At 47.1% G+C, this 12,590-nt stretch overlaps 1 protein-coding gene across 4 annotated transcripts in view; it reads left to right on the top strand.

Annotated features, from left to right (window-relative positions):
- The first annotated feature begins 157 nt into the window (after nt 1–157).
- RPAP1 (RNA polymerase II associated protein 1) overlaps nt 158–12,590 on the top strand; it is a 28,103-nt gene continuing 15,670 nt past the window's right edge. For 2 of the 4 annotated variants that reach the window (XM_045395335.3, XM_005559248.5), the window contains exons 1-6: nt 158–196; nt 7,765–8,021; nt 8,314–8,462; nt 8,748–8,837; nt 9,333–9,453; nt 10,038–10,259. In XM_045395335.3, the coding sequence (XP_045251270.2) occupies nt 7,841–8,021; nt 8,314–8,462; nt 8,748–8,837; nt 9,333–9,453; nt 10,038–10,259 (763 nt within the window). In that variant the 5' untranslated portion in view covers nt 158–196; nt 7,765–7,840. Of the gene's footprint in view, nt 252–7,764; nt 8,022–8,313; nt 8,463–8,747; nt 8,838–9,332; nt 9,454–10,037; nt 10,260–12,590 lie in introns of all 4 variants that reach the window. The other 2 variants (XM_045395333.3, XM_045395334.3) reach the window with 2 other exon arrangements.

Genomic DNA, 12,590 nt, shown 5'->3' with positions numbered 1-12,590 from the left:
CGTGGGAGTAATAAACTGCCAGCCGTGCAGCACTGCGCTCACCAGTCCGCCACGCTGAACAAGCAAAGCCCAGAATGCTTCGAGCTAAGCCCGGGAGAGGCGGGGCTGGGCTGCGGGGCGGAACCTGGAATCTGGCGGCGGCGGAAACGCTACTTCTGCGGGGCAAGATGGCGGCGCCCAGACAGGCCTGGATCACGTAGGTGGCGGGGATGAAGGGACGGATTTCAGGTGATCTGGGCGGAGGACCCAGGGTAGCGTGTCCAATTTCTTTGCTGGAACCTGCCTGCGGGCCTTTGGTCTGTAAGGGAGCAACTGTGGCCTCCTCAGTGCATAGATCTCGGGCACGGCCCTTCAAGGGGCGGCAAAAGCTGAGACTCGGTGATTACTCATTGCAGAGTTGGGTGGTCCAGGAGGCTTAACTAGAACCCTTGACCAGAGCGGTAGGGGCTAGTCACGCGTCCCTATTCGGGATTGGATCCTGGCTCTGTAGGATAGGCTGCAATGTAAGAGCCCCAGAGACTCCTCAGAGGCCAAGATAAACCCAGAGGTCCATTGTTAGGACTACTTTTTTTTTACGAGTTACTCTTTAGGCATTACTCGTTAGGATTACAGGCTTGAGCCACCGCGCCCGGCCAATGTTATCACTTCTAGCACGGATTGGTTCTGGACAAATCTGTTCTGGAGTTTGTGGGGAAATACACTGGTGGCTTTACTTAGGACTAAAAGAATTGTTACTGAGGTTTATATAAGTAACAGGCACTGGGCTAGGCGCTTTGCGTGCATAGTCATTTAAATCCTCACGTATTTCCTATTATATAGGACCTGTTACTCACATTTTACAGTTGTGGAAACGTGACTTGAGTCAGCATAGAGGCCGGGCACGGTGGCTCACGCCTGTAATTCCAGCACTTTGGGAGGCTGAGGCGGGCGGATCACCTGAGGTCAAGAGTTCGAGACCAGCCTGGCCAACATGATGAACCCACGTCTCTACTAAAAAAATACAAAAAATTAGCCGGGTGTGGTGGCAGGCGCCTGTAATCCCAGCTACTCGGGAGCCTGAAGCAGGAGAATCACTTGAACCCAGGAGGCGGAGGTTGCAGTGTTCCGAGATCGTGCTATTGCACTCCAGCCTGGGCAACAAGAGGGAGAGTCCGTCTCAAAAAAAAAAAAAAAAAAAAAAAATAGGTAACTTGCTTACTTTCGCACGTTTAGTGCATTTAGTAAGTAGTGGAACTGGTATTTGACTTCTGGCCTATTGATTCCACAACTGGTGCCCATAACCCCCCTAGCTCTTTGTGATATAGGTATGGTGCACCCTGTGAAGTGAGCTGGACTTTGCTTTGGGGTCACATGAATCCATGGATAAGTAAGAGGAATTGTTTCTGCTTATGCAGAATCTTACAGGAGTGAGTTGTTAACATACCATGGATGCTCACTTCATCTAGTTCAGCCTTCCTTAGCGCCTCTGGGTAGGCACTGGGGTAGGAGACTTTTTCCTTGTTTGTTGGCCGGACTGCCCAACAATTAGATATGGTTAACTGCCCTTTGGCTGTATAAATAATAAGAATCATAACTGGCGTTTGTGTCCTTTCATGTATAAGACTCTGTTCTGGGCCGGGCGCGGTGGCTCAAGCCTGTAATCCCAGCACTTTGGGAGGCCGAGACGGGCGGATCACGAGGTCAAGAGATCGAGACCATCCTGGCGAACACGGTGAAACCCCGTCTCTACTAAAAAAATACAAAAAACTAGCCGGGCGAGGTGGCGGGCGCCTGTAGTCCCAGCTACACAGGAGGCTGAGGCAGGAGAATGGCGTAAACCCGGGAGGCGGAGCTTGCAGTGAGCTGAGATCCGGCCACTGCGCTCCAGCTCCAGCCCCGGCGACAGAGCGAGACTCCGTCTCAAAAAAAAAAAAAAAAAAAAAAAAGACTCTGTTCTAATCTTCTTACATATATATAATTAATTCAGGAGGTAGGTACAGTTATCTTCATGTTACAGATGAGGAAACAAGCAGAGTAACTTCAGTAAAATACCTTGCTTAATCTTACACAGTTAGTAAATTGTAGAAACTGGATTTGAACACAGGCAGTCCATTTTCATACTGTTTGCCTACCATTCAGGAAAAGGCACATCTGTGTACTTTGCTGTTGTCATGCTACAAACAGTACTTAATACAAGTTCTATGCCAAATTTAAGACGAAATTTTGTAGACAGGTCTTTGCTCACTTCATCCACTTCCTTCAGTTCTCTACTTATCTAAGTTTTTTCCTTCAATATTGAGCTCTATTTTTAACCTTTAGGGATTTTTCCCACCTCTGAAATCCTGTAGCAGTGATCTTCTGTGTGATTAATTTGATCACTGGGATGTACTGCCTTGTAAATGTATATGCATGTTTACCATATTCTCTCACCCCAAATTTGGGTACATCATTGACCAAAGGAAGACCTTTACAATCTTGGAGACATCATTTTAACTGTAAACCTTTGGAATTTCTAGACTTGTGTGGGCAAAGAGAGATAATGAAGTGAGAAATTATTAAAAGACCCAGTATTTCGGCATGGTCTCTGTCTCTCCAGTAAGCCCCTTGAACCCAGGGACTGGATTTTACCCCCATTTCTTTATATTTACAGCCCCTTGTACACCGCTCTGCCCAGAGTAAACTCGCAAAAAATGTTTTTGATAATGTTTGTAAGGTCACACCGTCACACTAAATGCACTAAATGTACAAAATTAGGCAAGTTACCTATGCTTTTTTTTTTTTTTTTCTGAGACAGACTCTCACTCTTGTTGCCCAGACTGGAGTGCAATAGCACGATCTCAGCACACTGCAACCTCCACCTCCTGGGTTCAACTGATTCTCCTGCCTCAGGCTCCCGAGTAGCTGCGATTACATGAAATTGTTTCACCATTTCTACCCCTTTTAGCCTACCCCCACCCCTGTGTTGGGAGGTGTTTCCAGTGCTGGCTTAGTTATTAGATCTGATCCTGCTTAGAAGTAGATGAAGAAAAAGTAAGGAAATGTGTCATTCAGCACTTTTTTTTTTTTTTTTTTTTTGAGAAAGAGTCTCATGCTCTGTCTCCAGGCTGGAGTGCAATGGCACGATCTCGGCTCACTGCAACCTCCGCCTCCCAGGTTCAAGTGATTTTCCTAGCTCAGCCTCCCGAGTAGCTGGGACTATAGGCGTGTGCCACCACGCCTGGCTAATTTTTTGTATTTTTAGTAGAGATGGGGTTTCACCGTGTTAGCCAGGATGGTCTCGATCTCCTGACCTCGTGATCCACCCGCCTTGGCCTCCCAAAGTGCTAGGATTACAGGCGTGAACCACCACGCCCGGCCTTCATTCAGCACTATTGTTAGTCCCAGCTATCTAGCTTGTCTACCTCTCCATCTCACCCTCCTTCAACTTTTAGGAGGTGGTCAACTTCATCATGTTCTCCCATGTACCATATTTATTCCCTGCTTTTTTCTTTTTTTCTTTTTTTTTTTTTTTTTGGAGACGGAGTCTCACTCTGTTGCCCAGGCTGGAGTGCAGTGGCCGGATCTCAGCTCACTGCAAGCTCCGCCTCCCGGGTTTACGCCATTCTCCTGCCTCAGCCTCCTGAGTAGCTGGGACTACAGGCGCCCGCCACCTCGCCCGGCTAGTTTTTTGTATTTTTTGGTAGAGACGGGGTTTCACCATGTTAGCCAGGATGGTCTCGATCTCCTGACCTCGTGATCCACCCGTCTCGGCCTCCCAAAGTGCTGGGATTACAGGCTTGAGCCACCGTGCCCGGCCTCTTTTTTCTTTTTTTCGAGATAGAGTCTAGCTCTGTTACCCAAGCTGGAGTGCAGTGGCGCAATCTTTGTTCGCTGCAACCTCCGCCTCCTGGGTTCAAACCATTCTCCTGCCTCAGCCTCCCAAGTAGCTGGGACTACAGGCACATGCCACCACGCCTGCCTAATTTTTTTGTGTTTTTAGTAGAGATGGTGTTTCACCATGTTGGCCAGGCTGGTCTTGAACTCCTGACCTCAAGTGATCCACCCCCCTCAGCCTCAAAGTGCTGGGATTACAGGTGTGAGCCACTGCGCCCGGCCCTATTCCCTGCTTCTATACCTTTGCCCAGCTATCCCTTCTGGCTAGAGGCCTATCTCATCCTTCAAGGTCTGGTTCAGTGATTTTCAACTGGGGGTGACTTTTTTCCGAGGTGACATTTGGCAATGTCTGGAGACATTTTTGCTTGTCACAACTGGGGGAGGAGGTTTGCTGATGGCATCTAGTGGGTAAAAGCCAGGAATGCCGCTAAACATCCTACAGTGCACAAGACAGCTTCCTACAGCAAAGAATTATCCAGCCGTAAAGATCAATAGTCCCTACTGAGAAAGCTTAGTGTAGTTCCAGCCTTTGCTCTTCAGGAGATTCTTTATAGTTCTTCCCCATCTGCCTCACTGTTCCAGACTTCCAGGACACCCAGGCACCCACAGCACTAGGCAGTAGAACATAGTGAGTAAGAGCACGGACTGACTGGGATTGAATCCTAATCCTAGCACTTACACTGAGACCTTGGGCAAATACTTAACTTCTCAGCACTCTTCTTTTCTCAGCTGTAAAATTTGAATAATAGTAGTAACCTACCTCATAGGCTGTTGTGAGGATTAAATGAATGAATATGGAAAAAGTGCTTAGAGAACAGTATGTGGTGCATACTAAGTGCTCAATAAGTGTTAGCTATAACAATGTTTTTATTATTACCAGCATCTAGCTCAGGGGTTCCAAAACTAGCCAGCCAGCTTGCAGGCATCTTTGGCCAGTCCAGTGTTTTTTGTTTTATAATTGAGATATAGTTTATATACCACAGAATTCATCATTTCATTTTAATATTATTGTTATTATTATTATTTTGAGACGAGTCTCACTCTGTCATCCAGGCTGGAGTGCAGTGGTGCGATCTTGGCTTAACGCAGCCTCTACCTCCCAGGTTCAAGTGATTGTCCTGCCTCAGCCTCCTGAGTAGCTGGGATTACAGGCACGTGCCACCACGCCCAGATAATTTTTTTTGTATTTTTAGTAGAGACGGAGTTTCACCATGTTGGTCAGGCTGGTCTTGAATGCCTGACCTCGTGATCCACCTGCCTCGGCCTCCCAAAGTGCTGGGATTACCAACGTAAACTACTGAGCCTGGCCAGAATTCATCATTTTAAAAGTTTACAGGCTGGGGCAGTGGCTCAGGCCTGTAATCCCAGCACTTTGGGAGCCCGAGGTGGGCAGATGTCTTGAGCCCAGAGATTGAGACCATCCTGGACAACATGGTGAAACCGTGTCTCTATGAAAAACACAAAAATTGCAGGGTGCAGTGGCTCACATCTGTAATCCCAGCACTTTGGGAGGCCAAGGTGGGTGGATCATAAGGTCAGGAGTTTGAGATCAGCCTGACCAACATGGTAAAACCCCATCTCTACTGCAAAACTGCAAAAATTAGCCAGCTGTGGTAGTGGGCACCTGTAATCCCAGCTACTCAGGAGGCTGAGGCAAGAGAATCGCTTGAACCTAGGAGGCAGAGTTTGCGGTGGGCCAAGATCGTGCCATTGCACTCCAGCCTGGGCAACAAGAGCAAAACTCTGTCTCTCAAAAAAAAAAAAAAAAAAAAATTAGCTGACTGTGGTGGTACATCTGTAGTCCTAGCTTTTTGGGAGACTGCGGTGGGAGGATGGCTTAAGCCCAGGAGGTGGAGGTTGCAGCGAGCCAAGATCATGGTAGTGCACTCTATCCTGGGTGACAGAGCCAGATCCTGTCACAATAAATAAATAAAGTTTACAATTCATGGCTTTTAGTATATTCACAAGGTTGAACATTTTCATTACTCCAAAAAGACGCTCCATACCCATTAGCTGTCCATTCCCATTTCCCTCCAGCTCTCCTAGCTCCTGGCAATTACTAATCTACTTTCTGTCTCTATGGATTTGCCTATTTTGGACATTCCATATGAACAGAATCATACAATATGAGGCCCTTTCTGGCTAGCTTCTTTCTTTCTTTTCACTAAATAAAATGTTTCTGAGTCATATAGCTTCTTTCACTTAGTGTAATGTTTTCAATGTTTGTGCATTAGAACTTCATTCCTTTTTATTGACAAATAAGTGTAATGTCTCTATGTTAATTTTTTTTTTTTTTTTGCCCTTTGTGCCATGATTATGTAAAGTCTTAACCTTTGGAGAAGCTGGGTGAAGACTATATATGGTAACTGTTCATACTATCTATATAAATCTGTAAATCTAACATAACAAATCACAAGTTTAAAAAGTATATAAATTTATAGTATATAGAGAAAAATAGAAATGTGCATATTTTATCATGATACAAAACAAACATTTGATTGATGATTTGTTTGTTGATTTATTTATTTATTTATTTATTTGTGAGACGGAGTCTCGCTGTGTCACCCAGACTGGAGTGTGGCGTGATCTCAGCTCACTGCAAGCTCTGCCTCCGGGGTTCACGCCATTCTCCTGCCTCAGCCTCCCAAGTAGCTGGGACTACAGGTGCCCACCACCAGGCCCAGCTAATTTTTTGTATTTTCAGTAGAGACGGGGTTTCACTGTGTTAGTCAGGATGGTCTCGATCTCCTGACCTCATGATCTGCCTGCGTTGGCCTCCCAAAGTGCTGGGATTACAGGCGTGAACCACCGTTCCCTGCCGATCCTGTCCCTTAAAAAAAAAAAAGATTATATTGAATTATAGATTTGGGGAGTATTAAGTCTTCTAATTCATGAACATGGGATGTCTTTCCATTTGTTTAGGTCTTTATTCTTATTGTTATTAGTTTCTGTAGAGACATGATGGTCTGGCTTTGTTGCTCAGGTTCATCTTGAACTCCTGGCTTCAAGCAGTCCTCCTGCCTCAGCCTCCCAAAGTGCTGGGATTACGGGCATAAGTCACTATGCCCGGCCCCATTTGTTTAGTGCTTTAATTCAATAGTTTTCAATGGACAAGTCTTGTACTTTTTTGGTTAAATTTATTCTAAAGCATTTTATTCTTTTTGATGCTATTGTAAATTCAGTTGTTTTCTTAATTCCATTTTCTGCATGTTCTTTGCTAGTGCATAGACATACTTTTTTTTTTTTTTTTTTTCGAGACGGAGTTTCACTCTTGTTGCCCAGGCTGGAGTGCAATGGTGCAATCTTGGCTCACGGCAACCTCCGTCTCCCAGGTTCAAGTGATTCTCCTGTCTCAGCCTTATGGGCGCCCACCACGACTCCCAGCTAATTTTTTGTATTTTCAGTAGAGATGGGGTTTCACCATGTTGACCAGGCTGGTCTCAAACTCCTGGCCTCAGGTGACCCACCCGCCTCGGCCTCACAAAGTGCTGGGATTACAAGCGTGAGCAACCGTGCCTGGCCAAAAATGTTTTTTACATTGATAGTTTACAGCCCAAGGTTTTTAATAATTTGCATACCTTTAGGCCAAGCATGTTCTCTCCAGTTTGATACAGAATCATCACCCCCCGTTATGACACATATCTGCCCGGCCCTTGATGACATTTGCCTCAGGTCTCCTGCTGGCTGTTCCTGGGAGTTTTATCACCCATAGATTATAAACAACCTAAGTTGGCTATAAATGTTGTTGCTAGGCTGATGACATCAGGGAGGGCTGAAGACGGAATGGCAATAAGGTATGAATGAGGAGGAATGAATTCATGTGAACCCAAGGATAAAGAAGATCTTCGCTGATGCCCGGTAAAGAGAATCAGGGTTCAGTTGCAGAGGGCCCATATTCTTTGTTGCTCTTAGGGATGAATAAGAGGGAATCCCCGCACAGAGACACGGCTGGAGAGAGTCGTACTGGGGAGGCAGCTGGAGCAGCAAGATGCTGTCGCGACCAAAGCCAGGGGAGTCCGAGATGGACCTGCTGCGCTTCCAGAGTCAGTTTCTCGCAGCTGGTGCAGCCCCGGCGGTGCAGTTGGTGAAGAAAGGAAATAGGGGTGGTAGTGATGCCAACTCAGACCGGCCTACGCTCCAGGACCATCGGGATGTGGTGATGTTGGACAGTGAGTGCCCGGGGGTATGAGGCTGAGAAGTAGAGAGGGTACAGCCTTGGGCCCCTTCCTCTTCATGATGTGGTTGGATTCAGACACATCATTATTATTTCAGACACTGCGTAGCTTCTGTTGCTTCAGCCCCATTTTACATAGGAAGAAACTGAGGCTCAAAGAGGTTAAATATCTTACCCAAGATGACACGGCTTGAGCCAGGGCCCCATGGCAGCTGTCTTTCTTCCCTAGCCTGCAGAGTCTTCCTAGTATGTGCATATACTCATGTTTGGGATCTTTTCTTTCTCAGATCTCCCAGATTTGCCCCCAGCTTTGGTCCCTTCTCCCCCGAAGAGAGCCAGGTCCAGCCCTTGCCACCCCCTGCCTGAGGATGAGGACCCAGAAGAGAAGCTGAGGAGGCATGATCAGCACATCACTGCTGTCTTGACTAAGATTATTGTGCGTCTCACTCGGGCTGAGTAGGATAAGATGTTCCAGGGTAACAGGGATATAGGAGGCTTGGGGCGGGTGAGCCTTATGAGTGGATGGTGCTTCAGAAAGGTAGAGTTTTACCCCCCGAGGTCAGGTTGGGGGCTGGGTTAGAATCACTCTGCCCTGAAGGGAGGAGGGTCCATAACCCCCCAGAGTGAGGTTCTCATCGTTCAGAACTGGGCTAATAGGATAGGGTCCAGCCTAGGGAAGTCTCTCCATTGTGCTTTACAACTCTGTGCTTTGTTGCTACAGGAACGAGATACAAGTTCAGTGACTGTGAATCTGCCTATGCCCAGTGGCGTTGCTTTCCCCGCTGTGTTCCATCGCTCGCGGGACACACAGGTAGGGAAGGGTAAGCTTAGGTGGTGCTTAGGAGACAGACAGGTGAGTCTCACAGTGCATCTTCTTCAGGCAGGTAGTTTAGTGATGATAAGCAATTTCATTTACAAAGCAGTACTATACTAAGCACTTCATGCCCATTACTTCTTTTAATCTTCATAACAAACTTATAAGGCAGGTATCATGATGATACCTTGGGGATGAGGATTCCTTATTCCCATTTTTCAGATGAGGAAACTGAGACCCCAAAGAGATAAATAACTTGTCCAACACCACACACCTAATAGGTAGGAGAGCCAGAACTTCAACCCAAGTCTGTGAGATTCTAAGACTTTTATTCCTATAGACCTCTCCTTTTTCTGAGAACTAGGGTTGTGATCCCTGGAAATGGAGCAAAGCCTCTTTTATCTCTTTGTTCCAGAGGCCTTGATATAAAGAGGTTGAGAGGAAAGTGGGATAATGAGCATCAGTAACCTGGGTTTTCTTTTTGCCCCGCAGGGGAAATCAGCAACATCTGGTAAGAGAAGCATTTTTGCCCAGGAAATTGCAGCAAGGAGGATAGCTGAAGCCAGGGTCCCATCAGTTGGGGAAGTCGTGCCCAACCTGGGCCCACCAGAGGGTGAGCTGGGGTTGAAGAGGATTGGGCTTGGCCTTTTTAAAAGACACAGTCATGGGGTCATTTTTGAAGACATATCTTCCTGCCTCAAATGAGAGGTGCATTTGAGCCATCTCAAGTAGTCTGAGAATACTAGGTATGGGAGACTTGGGTCCATATCTGGGTCTCAGGTGCTGGGAGTGGGGCAGGCCATTATGCAATCCTAAGAGAAAGGGAATAGGGCAGAAGTGTCTGGCAGAGACTGTAAAATGAATGTGTTGGCCAAGATTCCTTTAATGATGCAAATTATTAGCTGAACAGCTGGGAGCAGGCCCCTGGCTACAGATGGCTACCTAGATATCCAAGAGAAGAGTCAGAAATTAGGGTGTTTCTGAGGAAAACCTTTTCATGTAAGTACTAGGGAAGCGGTGAGTGGAGCAGCCACCTGGAGTCCCTGTGCCAGACCCAGTGGGGTCTCTCCACTCTGTCTGAGGAAAGCTTGGGTCTATACCTGTCTCCAGGGCTACTAGGCTTATAGAAGAAGGCCAGAAAACCCAGTTAGAGCCATGGAGGACAGAGCAATGAACATGATCATACCTTTCTTCCAGGTGCCGTGGCCTGTGAGACACCCACTCCTAGGGACCAGGGCTGCCAGCTTCCTGGGAGCAGCCACAGCTTTCAGGGACCCAATCTGGTCACAGGGAAGGGGCTCAGGGATCAAGAAGCTGAGCAGGAAGCCCAGACTATCCATGAAGAGAACATAGCAAGACTGCAGGCCATGGCTCCTGAGGAGATCCTGCAGGAACAGCAGCGGTTGCTGGCCCAGCTTGGTATGGGTGCCTGACTTTCGTGCTGAGACCAGGCTAGGAGGGGAATACCACTTATTGAGCAAGGCTTACTGTGAGTTCTGGGCACTGTGCTGAGTACTTGAATGCTTTTTTTTTTTTTTTTTTTTTTTGAGATGGTCTTGCTCTGTCACCCAGGCCAGAGTGCAGTAGCATGATCTCAGCTCACTGCAGCCTCCACCTCCAGGGCTCAAGCAGTCCTCCTACTTCAGCCTCCCGTGTAGCTGGGACTACAGGCGCACACCACCACACCCAGCTAATTTTTTTTTTGAGACAGAGTTTCACTCTTGTTGCCCAGGCTGAAGTGCAGTGGTGTGATCTCGCCTCACCACAACCTCTGCCTCCCAGGTTCAAGAGATTCTCCTACCTCAGCCCCTCGAGTAGCTGGGATTACAGGCATTTGCCACCACACCTGGCTGACTTTTCGTATTTTTAGTAGAGGTGGGGCTTCTCTATGTTGGTCAGGCTGGTCTTGAACTCCCGATCTCAGGTGATCCACCCACCTTGGCCTTCCAAAGTTCTGGGATTACAGGCATGAGCCACCATGCCCAGCCATTTTTTTTTTTTTTTTTTAATTAAAAAAAATTTTTTTTTTGAGATGGAGTTTTCACTCTTGTTGCCCAGGTTGGAGTGCAATGGCACAATCTAGGCTCACTGCAACCTCTGCCTCCTGGGTTCAAGTGATTCTCCTGCCTCAGCATCCTGAGCATCTGGGATTACAGGCACCCACCACCATGCCCAACTAATTTTTGTATTTTTAGTAGAGACGGGGTTTCACCATGTTGGCCAGGCTGGTGTCGAACTCCTGACCTCAGGTGACCCACTCGCCTTGGCCTCCCAAAGTGCTGGGATTACAGACGTGTGCCACTGTGCCCAGCGTTTTTTTTTTTTAGACAGATTTTAGCTCTTCTTGCCCAGGCTGGAGTGCAATGGCACAATCTCTGTTCATTGCAACCTCTGCCTCCCAGGTTCAAGTGATTCTCCTGTCTCAGCCTCCGAAGTAGCTGGGATTACAGGTGACCACCACCATGCCTGACTAATTTTTTGTATTTTTAATAGAGATGGGGTTTCCCTGTGTTGGCCAGGCTGGTCTCAAACTCTTGACCTCAGGTGGATCAAAGTGCCTCCCAAAGTGTTGGGATTACAGGCGAGAGCCACCATGCCTGGCCCCCAGCTAATTTTTTTTTTAAGGTTTTTGTAGAGATGAGGTCTCACTATATTGCACAGGCTGGTTTTTGTTGTTGTTGTTTTTTTTAAGAGTCTCACTCTGTCACCCAGGCTGGAGTGTAGTGGCACTATCTCAGCTCACTGCAACCTCTGCCTCTCAGGTTCAAGTGATTCTTGTGCCTCAGCCTTTTCAACAGCTAGGATTAGAGGCGTGTATCACCATGCTCGGCTAATTTTTTTATTTTTAGTAGAGATGGGGTCTCACCATGTTGGCCAGGATAGTTTCAAACTCCTGGTGTCAAGTGATTCACCCACCCAAGCCTCCCAAAGTGCTGGGATTACAGGCATCAGCCACCGTGCCTGGCCTTTAACACGTTATTCTATTCTGTCCTTAAACTTGTCCTTTGAGGTAGGTGGTATTAACCCCATTTTACTTATGAAAAAAAACTGAGGCCTAAAATTTCAAAGAAATTTTACCCAGGTCACATAGCTGATAAGGAGCACAGGATTTAAACCCAGGTCTATCTGGTCTCATAGGCCCTGTGTTTGTTGTTGTTGTTTTTGTTGTTGTTGTTTTGAGATGGAGTCTCCCTCTGTTGCCCAGGCTGGAGTGCAGTGGCACGATCTCAGCTCACTGCAACCTCTGCCTCCTGAGTTCAAGCAATTCTCCTGCCTCAGTCTCCTGAGTAGCTGGTATTACAGATGTGCACCACCACACCCAGCTAATTTTTTTGTATTTTTAGTAGAGACAGGTTTCACCATATTGGCCAGACTGGTTTTGAACTCCTGACCTCAAGCGACCCATCTGCCTTGGCCTCCTGAAGCGATGCGATTACAGGCATAAGCCACCGTGCCCGGCCGAGGCCCTGCTTTTAACCACTGTGCTATGTATAACTGTACTATCCCGGTATAGTATACACTATGCTTTATTATAGCTATACTCCAGTATATCTATAGTCTCTTCTACTCTGTGATACTATGCTATGCTATACCTCCCTGCTAGTGTCTGTTCACCAAAATACCAGGTACTCAGTCAATCTTGTTACCCTCTGTATACTAGCACCTCTATAGAGTATAATACATGTTAGGGCTCAGAATGGTGCCTTGCACCTGTAATCCCAGCACTTTGGGAGGTTGAGGTTAGAGGAT

This window comes from Macaca fascicularis, chromosome 7 (genome assembly GCF_037993035.2).
Source record: "Macaca fascicularis isolate 582-1 chromosome 7, T2T-MFA8v1.1".
NCBI classification, from domain to species: Eukaryota; Metazoa; Chordata; class Mammalia; order Primates; family Cercopithecidae; genus Macaca; species Macaca fascicularis.
Note: the sequence above shows the minus strand (reverse complement) of the source record. Positions and strands in the feature narration are given on the sequence as shown.